The 17930-nt window shown below is 49.6% G+C and overlaps 1 protein-coding gene across 1 annotated transcript in view; it reads left to right on the top strand.

Annotated features, from left to right (window-relative positions):
• SLC41A1 (solute carrier family 41 member 1) overlaps positions 1 to 13382 on the top strand; it is a 19495-nt gene extending 6113 nt beyond the window's left edge. The window contains exons 2-10 of the mRNA XM_007470693.1: positions 2421 to 2528; positions 3660 to 3731; positions 4351 to 4495; positions 4634 to 4780; positions 5392 to 5539; positions 6388 to 6467; positions 6982 to 7116; positions 7405 to 7553; positions 10808 to 13382. Coding sequence (XP_007470755.1) covers positions 2421 to 2528; positions 3660 to 3731; positions 4351 to 4495; positions 4634 to 4780; positions 5392 to 5539; positions 6388 to 6467; positions 6982 to 7116; positions 7405 to 7553; positions 10808 to 10993 — 1170 coding nt within the window. The 3' untranslated portion in view covers positions 10994 to 13382. The remainder of the gene's footprint in view (positions 1 to 2420; positions 2529 to 3659; positions 3732 to 4350; positions 4496 to 4633; positions 4781 to 5391; positions 5540 to 6387; positions 6468 to 6981; positions 7117 to 7404; positions 7554 to 10807) is intronic.
• The last annotated feature ends 4548 nt before the right edge of the window (positions 13383 to 17930 follow it).

Genomic DNA, 17930 nt, shown 5'->3' with positions numbered 1-17930 from the left:
AACCCGTGTCCCCTGCATCGGCAGGCGGACTCTCAACCACTGCACCACCAGGGAAGCCCGATATAATGTCCTTAAGGTTCATCCATGTTGTTGCATGTAACAGGATTTCCTTCCTTTTAGGGCTGAATAATATTCCCTTGTATGTATAGACCATGTTTTGTTTATTCATTCATCTGTCAGTGGACACTTGGGTTGCTTCTACCTCTTGGCTATTGTGAATAATATTGCTATGAACATGGATGTGCAAATATCTCTTCGAGACCCTGCTTTAAGTTATTTTGGGTATATACCAGACGTGAGATCGCTGGATCGTATAGTAGTTCTCTCCTTAATTTTTTAAGGAACCGCCATATTGTTTTCCATAGTGGTTGTACAATTTTACATTCCATCGACAGTGCACAAGTGTCCCAGTTTCTCCACATCCTCACCAACACTTGTTATTTCCTATTTTGTTTTGTTTTTTAATAGTTGCCATCCTAATGAGTATAAGGTGATATCTCATTGTGGGTTTGATTTGCAGCCTTGCTCATCATTAACTATAGAGTTGTCAGTGCTGGAATTGCCTTTAGGGACCATCTGATCTGGTCCCTGAAGTGTACCTTTTATAGTCAAGAGCTCAAGGCCCTTATGACTTGTCTAAGTTACCCCTGGCTGGTCTCTGTGGGAGGATGTTGGGGACACAGCATGAGGCCTATCCTTGTGGTCTCTTGTGGGAGACCCACGACTCTCAGTCCAGTGCCTTTGCTCATTAGAGCACTTTGCCTCCTGACCTTGATGCTCTGATCAGCCTGCATACCTCTGTCTGGCCTCCCGACCCCTCCCCTCTCCAAACCTGAAGGCTTTCCATTCTTAAAACAGATAAAGGCACGGTGGGGGGGGGGGGCGGGGGGAAAGGAATCCGCATTGCCCTTGGGGCAGCACAGTCCCAGCCTTTTTTGCAAGTCTTCAGTTTCAACTGCAACTAAAGTAGCTTTCAAATAACCAATCCAGGCTCCTACATTTTTCCTTCTTAGCACTAAGGAGTGCAGTGCTCTCTGAACCTCAGTTTCCTCATTTACAAAGTGGGATAATAATAGCTCCTACCTCACTGGGTTGTGGATAGGATATAATGAGAAAATGCACATAGAGCCTTAGGCTGGCACATGGTGCAGACTTAAAAGATGTTAGCTGAAGAAATAGGTAGGAGAGCCAGGCCTGATGGTCTCAGGGCTGGAATCCCTGTCTCCTGACTCCCAGTCCAGTGCTATTCCTTGCAGGCGTACACTTACCTTTCCTAACTGAGAGATTGGGGCAGGTCTGTAGGGTGAGAGAATGCAGAGGAGGAATGAAAACCCTCTCACAGACCAACACTCTGAGGTTTGGGGGCCACAGTCTTAATTCAGAGCCTGTTCTAAAGGAGAGCTGCTGTGGCTGAGGCACAAAGCCCTTGGAGATAGATAGAAACCAAACAAACTCTCTAATCTCCTCAACCCCAGCCCCATGGAGCCCAGTGCTCAACAGCTGAGACAACACCGCTCAAGGCTGAGGCCACAGAGAAACCAGACTGAAGACAATTTGAAGGGAGATCGCAAAGGAGTTCTGGGGTGTAAGCCAGCCCGGGGTGACTCAGCTGTGTGGGTCCCTGCCGTCTTCTCCCCCAGCTCCACAAAGCAGGCAGAAGAAGCAGAGACGGGCTAGGGCCTCCTGACTGGAAGGGACCCTCTACGTCTCCCCTGTTCTGGGTGGCAGGAGCGGGGGCTTTGTTGTTTGGAGTACCATGGACTTGGTTTGCTTCCAGGGTTCCTGGAGGAAAGGCGTCTGACGTGCTCACTCCCTGCTGATTCCATTTTCTCCTCAAGCCCCTGCCCCCAGACTATCCAGTTGTAACCGAACAAGGGCTCGTGTGCCCACAGCACAGAAAGCCAAACTCTGACAGCAGGTTTGCAGCAAAGTAAGGGCTTACTGCAGGGCACCAAGCAAGGGAGTGGGAGACAAGCCTCAGATCCACTCCCACTTGGTCTCTGAGTGAGGGGGATTTAAAGGGAAAGAACAAAGAAGCTGGGGTTAATCATCATCTTGTGACATTTCTTAATTGTACTTTTGGGACTCAGGATGCCTACTGTTTAAGAGTCTATGGTCTGGTGGTCCATGACCCAAGGGTCTGTTAGCTCATTTTGACCTAGAGAAACAGCCTAAGTCTGTACGTTAATGATGTTATGATTGACCTCAGCAATCTTAGTCATCTGACTCTGGCTGATTGGTGTTCAGTTAGCACAGGATTGAGGTCAGAAGGGACAAGAAAGGGATTAAAGTTTTGGATAAAGACATTAATCATCACCTTGGAACAGGAACTCACTTTTAGGAGGACTCAGTTTCACGTTCAACCTCGATGCCAGCCCTTTGGGGCCCTGAAATGCCTGGGTTCTGTTTTCACCTTGCAGCACTGGGAAGTCTTCCAGAAAGTGACAGAGGTCTTCATCCTGGTGCCTGCACTGCTGGGGCTTAAGGGGAACCTGGAAATGACCCTGGCATCAAGGCTTTCCACCGCAGTGAGTGTCCTGGCTGGGAGAAATGGGGCACACAGAGGACTCGGGGGCAGCACAGAGCCTGACTAGGAGACCACCACAGGCCTTTCTCAACTGTCCAGGTCTGCAGTGTGGGTCTGGGGTGGAAAGGAGTAGGGAGACCCCAGGCTGGTTGTCCTGCTCCTGGGCAGGAGCTCCCTGCCCAGAGTGGTTCCCAGGCTCAGTTTCTGGATGTCCCAGCCATCCTTGGCCTCCTGCCCCACCCCCTGCTTCGCAACCCACCTCGTGACTGTTTGTGCAGCTTTGACAGGCGAGCATCATGCTGGTCCCTCCACCTTCACAGATGGGGGCCTCCTCTGATCTCCAGCCCTACTCTGCAGCTGGGCAGGAGCAGAGCCAGGCCTTCCCAGCCCCCCTCCAATCCCATTCCCTTTCCCCCATGGCAGGCTGCTCTTCTGTAAGGGAATAGATGAAGAGGGGCTGCTCATCACTCCCACCTCCCCAAACTCTTAGATCGGCTGTTATGGTTCGGAGACTGAACCAGATACAGGCCCCATGGGGTGGGAGGCAGGAAGCAGTACAGCTCAGGAGGCCACAGGGGAGCCAAGTGACAGGGGTGTCCCTGCATGGCCGTGAGCCTGGAGAAGGCAGCAGAGAGAAGTGGCAGCCAGCCTAGCCCTCCCCAACTTGCCCTCCTGGCCTATTCCCATGCCGCCTCACTCCTTCCCAAACACTCGTGGCCTCCATCCTGCACCAGCAGCTGACCTTTCTCCCCTAAGATGGCAAGCTGGCTTCAGAGCCAGGGAAGGATCAGGTCATTTTAACCCACGTGGGAATGAGCTGCCCAGATGAGCAGGGCAGAGCATGGAATCGGCCTCTGCTCAGTGGCTGTCCTGAGAGGAGGGGAGAAGAGGAGGCTGCCTTGGGAGCCCCCTCCCCAACCCCAGCCAGAGGCAGGAGCTCAAGGCTCTTTTGCTCCTTCCCTCTCACCCCAGCCCCTCGACCCTGCTTCACTTTCCCTGGGGGTCATGTCCTGGTCCCAGAGTCTTAGGTCACATGCACTGCCTGCTGATCCAGGCAAGGTCCTAATGGATGGAGCTGCAGGCCTTTTCCAGCCTGGAAAGCCTTTCCAGACCCTTGTCCTCCCTCTCCCAGGCCAACATCGGGCACATGGACACACCCAAGGATCTCTGGCGGTTGATCACTGGGAATATGGCCCTCATCCAGGTAAGAGAGCAGGGACCAGAGACAGTGGGGCTAAGCTTCCTCCCTGGTCAGGAATTTGAAAGGCTTAAGTCAGCCCCTGCCGGCTCCTGAGTAAAGCTCCAGCATCCTGCTGAGCTGGCTTCTCCCAAAGGGACTCCAGGAGGTAACCAGGTTTCCCAGGAAAACAGCCAAGATGGGGGGAGACCCCAGTATCTCCACTGTCAGTTCTTGGCTTCCGGTGGTGCAGAGGGCTTGTGTCCCCACAGATCAGACTCAGGAGAAGACTCGGGAGTGCTGAAGGTCCTTGACTGCTGTTGTCCCATCTCCCCATGAGGCCACACAGGTTCTGAACTGGGAGTCTTCCCCGTTGAGTCCCAGGCCCTATTGAACCTCCCCCAATCCCCAGAGGAACACTCATTCAGCCAGTAACATGTCCTGGGTTCCTGCAGGGTGCACTACCCAGTACTGGTGTCTGGTGTGAAACTAAATAAATAAAGACATCATTCCAGCCTGGGAGGACTGGACAGGCCAGCCCCGCCTGCCTCCTGGGGCTGCTGAGGGCAGGAAGAGGTCTGGCTAAGTGCTCAGTGACTTCAGCTAAGACACGCTCTGCTCTTCGAGTTACCACTCCCCTCCTCAGGTGCAGGCCACGGTGGTGGGCTTCCTGGCGTCCATCGCAGCCGTCGTCTTTGGCTGGATCCCTGACGGCCACTTCAGTATCCCACATGCCTTCCTGCTCTGTGCCAGCAGCGTGGCCACGGCCTTCATTGCCTCCCTGGTACTGGGTAAGGAAGGGAAGGGAGGGGCAGGGGCGTAGGAAGGGCTGCCCCAGGGGTGTCAACTAAACCTCCAATCTCTCTTTTTGTTGGCTGATACCCCATTATCTCTTCTTACCCTGCCTGGCCCCTCTCCTTCCTCCCCAGGCATGATCATGATTGGAGTCATCATTGGCTCTCGCAAGATTGGAATCAACCCAGACAATGTGGCCACACCCATTGCTGCCAGCCTGGGAGACCTCATCACCTTGGCACTGCTCTCAGGCATCAGCTGGGGACTCTACCTGGAGCAAGGTGAGGCTGAGGCAATCCAGGGTGTGACCAGGGTGGACTCCTGGGTGGGATTGGGAGAGATGGTAGTGGGCTTGCACATGTGTAAGGATTTCTTCTATGTTCTTAACTGTTTGGTTGGAACACAGTTTGGAATAACTCCCTGCCTTAGAGAGATGAGGCTAAGTACTTATCTCAAATTCATGCAGGCAGCAGGAGCAGGGGTGAGAGTATTTGAGAAATATGCTTGGTGCTGTATATTCTTACTTATGTTGGAGGGGTAAGGGGGAAAGGGCAAAGCAAAGGAACTAAAGGCTGGAATCTGCTTGCAAAATGAAGAAGAGGGGACATAGGGATTTCTGGGGAATCTAAGCAAGAAACCTAGGATCTGGTCTGTGCCCCTAATAAGTTCAATGTCTGAGGAGGTTTCACCTTGGTTTCCTTATCTGCAAATGGAAAAGGCTGGCCCCATCTACCTCCCGGGTTTACAGTGAGCATCGAATGAGGTAATACATTTACTGGCATTTAGTGTGGTGTTACTGTTGATCAGTTGGGGCATTTGCAGGCTGAGCCAAGGGGAGGCTGGGAGCAGGGAGCCGCAGTGCTCACCTCCCTCCCATCTCTGCCTGTCTCAGGTGTCTGGCAATATATCTACCCCCTGGTGTGTGCCTTCTTCGTGGCCCTGCTGCCTGTCTGGGTGGTGCTGGCTCGACGGAGCCCAGCCACAAGGGAGGTGTTGTACTCAGGCTGGGAGCCTGTCATCATTGCCATGGCCATCAGCAGGTAGGCTCGGGCCCTTGATGCCCACCCTCCCCCTCCCCCCTCCCTTCCACAGACTCACTTTTAAGCCCCGGAAAGAGGAAGTGTGGCACAGACCCTAGAAATGCCTTCAACAGTGGATCAGTCACGTGTCCTTCCGGTGCCAGTGACAGAAGCCATCTGAAATGGGTTTCATTAGAAAGCAGCACACACTGGCTTCGAGAACTAAAGAGGCACAGCTGGATTCAGGGACATAAATGATATCATTAGGGCCCCAGTATTCTCATGTCTCAGCTCATCTGCTTTTCTCTGTGTTGGCCTGCAGCTTCAGGTTTGCACTTCCTTACGCTTACTGATTCCAGCAGGGATTCCTTCTCTCAGCAATTCTGCAGAGTCCCATTATAGAATGTCATTGGCTGTCATCCAGTCATGTGGCTATCCCTGAACCAATCACTGTGGCCTTAGGGATGTGCTGCTCTGATTGGATGGGCCTGGGGCCTCACCATCATTGGAGCAGTGTCACTCGAACCACAGTGACTGAGTTTGAGAGAGGTGGTTCCCTGAGGAAAAGCCCAGCACTGTTACCAGAAGGGGAAATCATACTGAGCAGGCAGAACAGCAGGCGGCTCCTCTAGCCAACTTGGGAGGTGGGTAAAGGAGACAGCTGCCTGCCCCAGCTTGCTCGGGGTGCTGCGCCAGTGTGTATGTCAGGAGCATCAGCTGGTCTGGCAAGGGGAGGCGAGGACTGGAAGGACAAGGGACTCCTGGGAGCCACCTTGCTGCCCACGTCCAGATGGACATGTACCTCTCATCCCGGGGTCCGGAACAGAAGCCTTCAGTGGTCTTTGTGTCTTGTCTTTGTGTCTGTGTAGTGTGGGAGGCCTCATCTTGGACAAGACTGTCTCAGACCCCAACTTTGCAGGGATGGCTGTCTTCACACCTGTGATTAATGGTGAGGTCTTGGCATTAGCTGCCTAGGGGAAAGAAGAGGGCGGGATCAGAGGATTTGGGGGGCTTTGTATCAGTCAGGGTTCTAGCAGGCAAGAGAGTCCAGCTCAGATAGTTCACGACTTGAACTGCTACTTGAAACTGATTACTGGAACCAGCGCATGAGCATTGCATGCCTGGGTCCACGCAGAGCTTTGGAGAGGCGCTGAGCCAGGCAGGACCTTGTCCCCTCGGCTATGTCTGACCGCAGGTGTGCACTCTGCATTGATGGAGAAGGCAGGCTCCCTGAGTCTGCAGATCCACCTGTGTCCCTTCCTGCACTCTCAGCCGTGTTAGGAGTACGTGGGACTGCCACATCTCCATAGCATGGGGGATGGGAGGAGCCTGGAAGACTCCCTGGAAGGAAGGGTGTCTTTGTCTTCCTTCTTAGTGTCTCACTCTTTTCCTGGGGTCTGATGAATGGGTCGTGCCCTCCCCACTCCCCACCCCCACGTCTCAGGTCTTATCTGTCTCCACAGGTGTTGGGGGCAATCTGGTGGCTGTGCAGGCCAGCCGCATCTCCACCTTCCTCCACATGAACGGAATGCCAGGGGAGAACTCTGGGCAAGCCCCTCGCCGCTGCCCCAGCCCTTGTACCACCTTCTTCAGTCCCGGTAATGCCAGAGTCCCCATCTCCTAGGTTCACTCCATCACTTCAGAAACAGCTGGGGCCTGCATATGTAGGTTCTCCTCTGTTGGGCTGTATGTACCAGCTGTTCTGGAGGGCAGAGCCCAGGCAGGAAGGCTGTCCTTTCCTGGGACACCCTGGGGGCTGGGGACCATGGGATGGAGACACAGAGATAGTCAGCTGTCTGCTGCCCTGGAGTGTAGCGTGGTACCTCCTGACTTTGAAAGGCCTCTTGGAGCCCGTTCTCCTCACACCATCTCTCCCCTGGTTCCAGATGTGAATTCTCGCTCGGCCCGGGTCCTCTTTCTGCTCGTGGTCCCAGGACACCTGGTGTTCCTCTACACCATCAGCTGTATGCAGGGCGGGCACACCACTCTCACACTCATCTTCATCATTTTCTACATGACAGCTGCGCTGCTCCAGGTACGGACTGGCAGGGGCATGGGGGCGGGGGCCAGGGCTGCCCTGCTCGGATGGGAGGACAGGTCCAGGCTCGGCCCAGAAAGAGTCTTCCAACTCTTTCTCTGTGACTGTGCGGCCAGTAAACACTGGACAGGGGCTCAGGAGAACAGGCTGTAGTTCCAGCAAAGTCACTCACATGCTGTGTGACTTTTGCTCAGTTGTTTTACTTCTCTGAGGCTCAGTGATACATTTGTAAATTGAGAGGAGTGGACCAGAGGTGGTGGACTTCAGGCAGGTGCCACCCCCAGTAGCCTGGCCACACAGCTCCGTGTGGTTCTGTTCACATGCTGGGGTTCTTTGGGAGATTTCATTTGAATAAAGGGTTTCACGGCTTGAAAACATGTCAAAACCACTGCACTAGGTAATCTGTTGGATCCCATCCAGCCTTGCCATTCTGTAATACTAGGATGGTTTCTCCTTGGCTTTTTATTACCTTTTTTTCAACTTTTTGTTCTGAAATAATTATATATTCTCAAGAAGTTGCCCCCCCAAAATGTAGAGAGATCCCATGTACCGATCACCCAGTTCCCTGCAGTGGTAATGTCTTGCATAATTACAGCACAACATCAAAACCAGGAAATCAATGTTGGTAACAATGCACAAAGCTATTCAGATTGCACCAGTTTTAACATGCACTCGTGTGTATGTGTGTGTGTGTGTGTGTGTGTGTGTGTGTGCGTGGTTCTGTGCAATTATATCACGTGTACATTCATGCAACCACCGCCACAGTCGAGATACAGAACAGTTCCATCACCACAAGCCTCCCTTATGCAACCCCTTTATAGCCAAACTCACCCTTAGTATCACATTTTCAATTTCTACAGATTTGCCTTTTGAATAGGTAATAACAGTCACATAGTTCAAAAAATGTGTAAGGTTCATAGTGAAACCTCAGTGAAAAGTCTTTTCTCCGCTTTTTCCAGCCATCCAGTTCTGTTCCTCACAGGCCATTGGTGTTATCTGTTTCTTTTTTTTTTTTTTGAAGTATAGTTGATTTACAGTGTTGTGTTTCTGGTGTGCAGCAAAGTGACTCAGTTTTATATATATATATTCTTTTCCATTATGGTTTATTACAAGATACTGAATATAGTTCCCTATGCTACACAGTAGGACCTTGTTGTTTATCTATATCTGTTTCTTATGTATCCTTCAAGTTTATTCTATATTTATGCAAGCAAACATACATATTTTTCTTATTTTCCTCCTTTTTTTTAAACACACATGTAGCACACTATACATGCTGTCCACACCCTAATTTTTTCACTTAAGTTATCTTAGAGATCATTCCACACCCATATGTGAAGAGCAGAACACCCTGATTTTTATGGCTGCATTTTCTCCTGTTGTGTAGAGGTGCCATAGTTTCGTTTAACCAGTCCCCTATTGGTAAGCCCTTATCCATAACTCCAACCCCTCATCCCCAACTTTAGAAATGTTGTGTGTTAGGACATCCTAGCAAGGGCTGGGCCAACCACATGCAGTTTCCCCGTAGCAGTTACCCAAGTTGCCACGTTCCATTGTGAGTTGGGGTGAAGCACACTCGGTGGGAAAAGGGAAGGCGTGTGTGTGCTGAGGGTCTGTGGCTGGAGGGTAGCCCTTGGCAACGTCGGGAAGGATGGGCCTGGCTTCATTCCCCATTGTGAACACGCTGGGGGACACTCTCACCTCTGCTGTCTTCTCTAGCCTGTGCAGGGCCACAGCATGGCACTTGATCCCCTCTAAAGGTTCTTCCTGATCCCCTCACTGCCCCCTCCCAGCCATGTGTCCCAGGGCCTGCTCGGGAGGCTGGAATGTGGGGACAGCTGCTGCCATTCCCTTCGTGGGACACGTCCCGAAGTCCTTCTGGCCACGCTCTTTATTTGGGATGCTTCTGCAGCTGCTGGCCAGGGTGTGAAGTTATGGGGGGCTGGCCCTCACCCAGGGCTGGGGCCAGGGCCACAAGAGTCTAAAGCAGCCGTGTGTGGGGCAAGGTAGAACGTGAAGGTGCTGGAACTGTAACCTCTGGCTTCCTTGGAGAGAAGACAGGAGAGCAACCAGGTTTGCCTAGAAATAGGTATCACTTCTGGCTTCTGGATCCCCCAGTGGCCCTGGTTCCGGCATCTGAGCCCCTCAGGGCAGAATTTGCATACCACAGTATTTACAAAGTACAGTCAGGAGTAAAACCTCCCAAATGACTGTGTTGGAGCTTTACCGTTAGAAACCGTTTCATTCTCACACAGATGCAGTCATTTGGGGATCCCCAAATGTCAGGAATCATGCAGACTATATCAAAGATGCAGGCCAGCCCACTCCACCAGAATATTTTAGACCGAGTTCATCACCAACTTAAAAGTGCGTGTGAATCTTGTTAAAATGCAGATTCCTATTTAGGAGATCCAGCGTGAGGCCTGAGAGTCTGCATTTTTCAGAAGCTCCCAGCTGTTGTTGATGCTACTGGTCCTGGGCCCACTAGCAAGGTTCTAATCTAGATCATTCTTAATTTTCTGTAGTAATGGAAGAAAAGCAAGGGCACAGATAAATCAAAGCAGCCAGATAATCCAAAACGTCTTTTGAATTGGTATGCACTGTCTGCTTTGTATTTAGCCGACTTATTCTTAATTCTGTTTTGCTCTAGGACCAATGTTAAAATAAACTTGCATTCTCTGAGCCCACAACAGCAGAATGGGAAGGGTCAGGAGGAAGGCAGCTTGGGATAATCAACTGTTACTCAGACAGCTGTGCCGGCAGCAGCCTCAAACGCCGTCCTTATTCCACTCTGCTCTGAGGACAAATCCCTGTATGAAAAGCAAACTCCAACCCCCAGCCCCCTGCCGGGCTCCCAAAGAGGCCAACATGGCAAGAATTGGAGTGACCTGAGGATAGTATGACCCAGAATTAGAGGCAAGAGGTCTGAATTCCTGCAACCAGTAGGATGTCGATTAGGAAGCCTCTTGTTTGGTAAATTTGGGAGCAGAATGTAATGCTGACGTGGGAAACTCCAGGGAGTAGGGACATCTTCCTTCCCAAAGAACTCGAATTACTCCTGTCATCTGTTCAAGGTGGTCACTGTGGGGTGAAGGAACATAGAGGGGTTGCTGGGGCAGAGAGACGAGCTGTCCCAGCTTAAGGACTGTGGATAGTCAAGCCTTGTGATGCAATGAATGGGTTGATGGCGTGGCCTCTGTCTCCCCCTGGAGAGAGGGGATGGCTGCAGGCTGGGCCCTCTGTTTCTGCAGGTGCTGATTCTCCTGTACATCGCAGACTGGATGGTGCACTGGATGTGGGGCCGGGGCCTGGACCCGGACAACTTCTCCATCCCGTACTTGACAGCCCTGGGGGACCTGCTTGGCACTGGGCTCCTAGCACTCAGCTTCCATGTCCTCTGGCTCATTGGGGACCGAGACACGGATGTCGGGGACTAAGCCTGGTCACTCGGCCTTCTCTCCACCTCTCTGCACTTTCTGTGTGAAATTTTTTTCTGGTTTCTCTTCCCCCACCCCACCCCACTCGACACTCCCACCTCTTTCTAGGACTTCACTTTGATACCGAATTCTCATTATTTTCAATGGGAATTTTTATACATTGAGCCAAGTTTGTAGAGCAAGAATTCAGGCAGGACAGATGGACTGAGATGAATAGTACAAGTAGATTTTTGAGACAATCACCAAGTGCAATTTCATGGTGGGTGCCTCCAGGTGAAGTGGATTGGGGCAGGGGTTTCCATCTGGGATCTGGGGACATTTGGTTTAGCTTTAGCAAACTCAGCCTCTGTGAGTGGGCTCTGGTTTTGGGGGTTTGTCTTTGTTTTCTTTTTTTCTTTTCGGTTGAACAGAGGGATAAATGTCACTCTCCCTTCCCCTCCCACACACACATACTTTTTCTAGAAATGGACCAACTTCAAAGCACTAAGCAGGAGACAGCTGCTCCTGGCCCCAAATAATCCTAGCCCTATTCTCTACCCTGCTCTCAAAAAGAATGAGGTGAACTCCTTAAATTGTGTACATGCTCCTTACCCAATTGCCTGATAAATACCACCAGCCCCTCCCTTTGATCTTTTTTCCAATTGATTGCCTCATCCAGGAAGATATGAGCAGTGGCCTGGTCTCCCTGTTGACCCACATCTACCCATAGTTTGCCAAGATCTACATCCAACCTGGGCCCAGAGAACTGATGATCTCTGTTCAACCTTTATCTCTAATTGCTTCTAAGCACGACCTTTCCCAGCGCTTGCCGAGTTGGGTTCCAAGATTAGGGACGGAGAATGGGTATGTGAAAAATGGTTGGGAGGTTGAGGGCAAGCAGGGTTGTTTCACTGCTGCTGATTCTCCTGAAGACATAATCACGTGGTCACCTTAGACCCTGTCACTTCCTGAAATCGCTCATTCTTTCATGCCATGAAGGTCAGTTTTCCTCTCTCTTGGCTTCTGCCCACATTCATCATTCATTCACTCATTCATTCATTCATTCATTCAGCAAATACACAGCCTCCCCAAGAGCGGCTCTTCTGCAGGCACGGTCTGAAACATTTGTTGAGCGCTATCTATTGAGTGCCTACTACGTGTTAGGTCCTGTTTGCACAGGCACTGACTAGCCAGCAGTAAGGGAAACACAGCTCTAACCTCGCCTCGTTCCTAGATATAAAGGCCATGTGCCCTTTTCAATCTGGCAGAGAAAGTTTCCTCGCTGTATTTCCATCTTTGTCACCGAGCCAGGTTCCGCCTCTAGATCCCACTCGGATCCCACTTGCGCACAACAGTGACCACGGCTAGAGCCCCTAGCCCCATTGCTCAGCCACTGCTGATTTCCCTAAACTCCCCTTCCTCACCCTCCCTTCCCCCCATCTCCTCACCAGCCACCCAAAAGAGGATTCAGAACTAGAAGGCTAGATATCAACCGACTGCTTCCACTTTTCTCTGCCCAGCACAAGACTGGGAGAACACGAGTCTCTGCACCTTCCCCACACGTTACCGTGAACAGATCAGGATTCTGTTGTCCACACTCACGTGTACAAATCTGGGCATTTGGATGCAGGTTTTTTCTAGCCTGTCTGCCCACAGCTTTCCCTTAAGCCCTCCGCTCTGTAGCCAAAAGGGCCCATCTCCAGGGGAAGACTAGGCAGTGACCCTGACTTTTACCACTACCATGCCTCATCCCAGGAACTTGCCCTTTTCTTCCAGAGACTTTCCTCTCCCTCCATTTCCTCCCAGGCCACCTTCCAGAGCCTAGAACCTTAGAATGGGAATCGTAGAGGTTATCTAGCTGGGGTTGTGTCCAGCAGAGTTTATTAATACCAGCCTGGCCTTGTTCCTGCTCTTCCTCAGGCCTTTCGTCTTGTCTTCCACCTCCAGACCCATTTGCACAGACTCTTATACAGGCACCAAAACCAACTCTTCCGCCCCTGAGGCTGTGCCCCTGTGGTGTACAGTTACCCCTGCCCCAGTCACTCACCGCTTCCTCATCTCTGGAGTTCAGCCAGGCTGCCCTGGGGGATTCCGGAGTGTCCTTTGCCACAAAAGCAAGAAGGTAGGCGTGCCCCAACCCCTGAGTGTGTGAGCAGAGGGAGGACTGCGGGGTGAGAGGGAAAGAAAATGGACTTCATGACTCATGGAAGATCCATTTCTTTTCCCCTGATGGCACAAACTGCATGGACTTGTGGCCCGGCTGTGAGGAGCAACATTGGTTTACTCGTCTATCCTTAAAAAGTTACAGAACTGTGTCCTACGACAATTATTTATAGTGACTATAACTGAATTGACAAATGTCAACGTAACTGATAAATTATATTTGGTAAAATAAAGAGGACGTTTATTTAGGTGGCTGGTGGTTCCTGTGTGTCTCATCAAAAAGCAGCTTCCACTGTTGCTTTGGGCCCCCTCTGTAGTCCCACCCCCTCCTCGCACAGAAGTGGAAAGCGGCCAGAGTGCTACAAGAAATGAAATATTTCTTAAATACAGAGATGCATGGTAGAAAACATCAGCCATTTATTGAGAAGCAGTCAGTGCTGCTCTGGGACATATTCCAGAAGCCTTACTCTGTCCTTGCTCTCCACACACTGACTCAGCCTCGGTTGGGGTACTGTGCAAAGGGTGCAAGCACCTATGGGTTAAGATTCCTTCCCGCCAGAGGTTTATAATCTGCTTGGGTCAAATAATACTAGCCATTCTTTGCTGAGTACTTGCATGTGCTTTCACTGTGCTCAACCCTGTAAACTCTTAGAAATTTACAATCGACTGCAAAGGGTTTAGAGCCAGGCATGAATTCAAATCCCAGATCTTCTGCGTTGATCTGTGTGACCTTGAGCAAACCATTTACTCTCTCTGAGCTTCAGTTTCCTCATCTGTGGTCATATTTCCTAGGGTCCTTAAGCAACTTCAGTAAGATAATTGACGTAAAGGACTAGACACTGTGCCTGGCATACGCTAAACCCCAACATACTAGTCAACTCTGAAGTGAGGGGGAGGTGGGCCAATGACTAGGCAATGTCAATACTATTACCGTAGGGGTAAACCGAGGGTGGCTGGGGAGCAGGCAGACGGAAAGGACACCTAACCAAGTCTTGAGGGGCAGGGAAGTCTTAGAGGAAGCCGACAAGAATAGGAGCAGCATGTAGGAGGAGAGAACCATCCTGGAGAGGAAACAGTAAGCTAAGCAGAGAAGTGAGCCTGGTGCTTTGGGGAACTACAAATGGTTCGCAAGACTGGAGTTTGGAGGGCAGGGGGTGATAACACAGCCCTCTGAGACACGTACACGTTTGTGACAAAGCAGTTTTTCTGAGATGGCAGATAGGGAAGGGCAGAGTCACAGTGCAGTCCCACCCTGATCTGTCTGACTCCAAAGTCTCTGCTGGGAACCACTGCCCGAGCAGGACACGTTCCCCCAAGGATCCTTGACAAGGATATATAGCACACAGTGCTGAGCATTACCCAGCTTGGTGATCAGCCCTTTTTTTTTTCAGCTTTGCGATATAATTGACAAAGTTGTTATATATTTAAAGTATATAATGTGATTCAATATATGAGTACATTGTGAAAGGATTCCCCCCATTGAGTTAAGTAACACATCTATCACGTCATATAATTACCCTTTTTTTTCTAGTGAAAACATTTAAGAAATCAGCCTTTTATAACGGGCCTGGACTCTGGGACTAACTCTTCAAAGCAGTAATATGTTAGTAAGGCCATTAAGGGTTAGTGGAAAGAGGATAATTGCTTGTTAATTATTATTTGTATAATATTTAATATATAGTATGTTATACTCTATGATATACTTTTAAATAATAGCCTCATTTACAACTTCAATATTATCTCTCAAAACTTTGCAAAAAAGATATTATCACCATTTTACAAGCTAGAAACTGAGGCCCAGAGGGGTTAAAGTGTCTTGCCCAAGGTCGTAGATTCACACCCAGGATTCTCTCAGCCCAGTGCCTTCCCACCATGCCTGGAGCCAGAGGAAAGAGGTGTCCAAGGTGTCCCTGTGTAGAGAACATTAAAACGTACTGAAATGGTCAAAAATATGGTGCCTGTTATCTGTTTTGCCCTTGAGACACCTTGTATTGCTGTAAAATGATAATTGTCTACAGAAATAGACAACATCTTCCAGTGGACATTTAAAAACAAGCCTCCCAGGCACCAGCCTATCCCTGATGATATTTTTGCAACATAATTACAGGCAACACCACCAACCCTGAGATCAGTCAGGTGACAGTCTCCTGAAATCCCGCTGTCTCCAGCTAAAATTCAGTAACTGAACAATCACAGTATAGTGCTGTTTGGTGCACTATATTTTATTACATTATCTAAAGATAAAATATTTTAATATGACTCCCAAGAAAATATATATAAAAAATTTTAAGGGCCTCCCCGGTGGCGCAGTGGTTGAGAGTCCGCCTGCCGATGCAGAGGACACGGGTTCGTGCTCCGTTCCGGGAAGAACCCACATGCCGCGGAGCGGCTGGGCCGGTGAGCCATGGCCGCTGAGCCAGCGCTTCCGGAGCCTGAGCTCCGCAACGGGAGAGGCCACAACAGTGAGAGGCCCGCGTACCGCCAAAAAAAAAAAAAAATTTTTTTTTAAAAAGCTAGTAAGAAAACCAATTGCAGGGAGTTCCCTGGTGCCCTACTGGTTAGGATTCCCGGCTTTCACTGCTGTGGCCCGGGTTCAGTCCCTGGTCGGGGAACTGAGATCCTGCAAGCCGCGCAGCATGGCCAAAAAAATCAAAAAAACAGAAACAAAATGCAGGAATGTGAGAACGGGTTGGCCAGAGAGGAAAAAAAAATCCTAAACATAATTTGAAAGACTTTACGGCTATATTCATGTTTAGTTAGGTTGGGTTGACTAATATTGTCTAGCTATTGGTGTTTTCTTTTAAAAAGTTAAATGAAAATAATCCCAAATAAGTAAATATTAGGTCATATTCAGAGCATAGTATAAGTTCCTTATTTTGAACATACGAGAACAAATTTCTTATTTTGAACATTAGAGAAATTATTTTCTCTTAGCTCGTATCAAAGAAATGTTGAGCAAGTAAATAGAAAACCTTGATTTAAGGGAGCTCCAAATTGTGACCTGCCTGGGACACCCACATGTTTATCCATCCTTGACTCTGCACAGACTGTCACATGTGTGACTTTCAAGTACATTACCTAAGTTGTTGACTACCTCACACATTACTCAGAAATCAAGTATGTATCTGGTTTTTAGGAGTTAGAAATCTGTGGGAAACGTAACTAAGTCAAATATGAAATATTAACTAAGGTTACCAGGCCAAAAATCAAACCACCCTTTGATACAGGTTCAGGAAGGTGCAGGGGAGAGATGTCACCATTGTCTGAGGTATTCTCAGGGGACCCAATCCCAAGCCTGGAGCACAGCCACTGATCTCCTCCCTTGGGACTCCCATGCTATGGAGGACAGAACAGCTCATCACGTGCCCACCTAGGCTTCCACATTCTCTGTCTTTTGCTTTGCTTAGCATCCAGGTTGTCTTTTTCCTGTGTCAGGGTCAAAGATGGTGGCCAGAATCCTCTGGGATACCCCAGGGCACCACTAGAATTCTCCTACTCCTCCAGTGAGGCACAACTGCCAGCTGCCTTCTCCAATCAAGGCAGATTCTTATTTTTTGAGCTCAATAAGTAAGAGTCATCATGTCCACTTTTGGAGTGAGGCAACTCTTGGAAAACATGCTGAGGATGCTATACTCTTCTTCTGAGAAGTCACCCTACTTTCCACACACAGCTTAATTTTAAATATAATAACAAGCACAAGCTTTAGAGGTAGACATGGGTTTGAATCCCAGCTTTCTCAGCTCTTTTGATCCCCAGTTGTCCCTTCTGTAGAATGGGACAGCAATGCCTTCTCTGTGGGGCTGTTGAGCACACAGAAGTTTCAGTAAACGGAAGCTTTTATTATTATTATACAATGTTGATTAAAACGAGAAGAGAAATACTCAGAATATAGAGTCTGGGATGACATGAAGGAACTAGTGAATTGAGAAGTTAATAGACCCGGACCCACCCTGGATTCTGCTCATTAGTGCCGTGGGTGCAAGTTGAAGTTGGACAAAGTTGTGCAGTGTGGCGGACCAGCCAGGTTCATAGGTCTCCGTTGGGTAAGTGCACTGTGACCCTGACCCGTGGCTTCATCTTCAGTGGCCCGAAAACTCGATCCCATCCAGAAGTCATCTCAGGGAGGCTGACTTAGGCCCACAGACTCACAGAGGCCTGTGCATAAGACCAGATGGTCAGTGGGCCTGACACACATGTAAGCCTGACCAGCACATTCCTTCCCTGGAAGGAAGCTACCCAGGAAAAAGGTGATCAGAAGGTACTCAGAGAGTTGGGAATCTTAACAGAGAAGTTTGTTTTATAACTTGAAAATATAATGGTGTCAGGCCTTGTTAGTCAGCTGCAGAGTCTCCACAATAGGGACACCTGACAGACAGCCAGATATTCCCTTAAGACTAAGGTGTCTGCCAGACAGAAGCCGGAGATGTGTAGCCACTCTTCTCTCAATGTCTTCTTTCTTTACGTCTAAGACTGACCAACTTCCCTTCAGATCAACGCATTTCTTCTTCAGATATGTTCATACTCCAATCAGTCTAGTCTTCTGCCTAGGAACCTCTCATTACATGTTGATTTTAGAGTTTAACACAGTATTTCCAAGTTCTTGGTGGAGGGGTGGGGGGTTGTCAGTGGGTAACTAAGGGTGGCCTATGGGTACAATAGTCTCTGGCTTGCTCCTCTCTTACAGAGTTGAAAGGTCATAGAAAATTAGAATCATCTGTGTTAGAAGGGAATGCCTTCATTATATAGATGCGACTTTCTCAGTGACACGTTGACAGTTGGGGCCACGCACTCAGCT

Source organism: Lipotes vexillifer, unplaced genomic scaffold (assembly GCF_000442215.2).
Source record: "Lipotes vexillifer unplaced genomic scaffold, Lipotes_vexillifer_v1.1 scaffold1122, whole genome shotgun sequence".
NCBI lineage: Eukaryota > Metazoa > Chordata > Mammalia > Artiodactyla > Lipotidae > Lipotes > Lipotes vexillifer.
The sequence above is the reverse complement of the archived record's forward strand: the minus strand, read 5'-3'. Positions and strand labels throughout refer to the sequence as shown.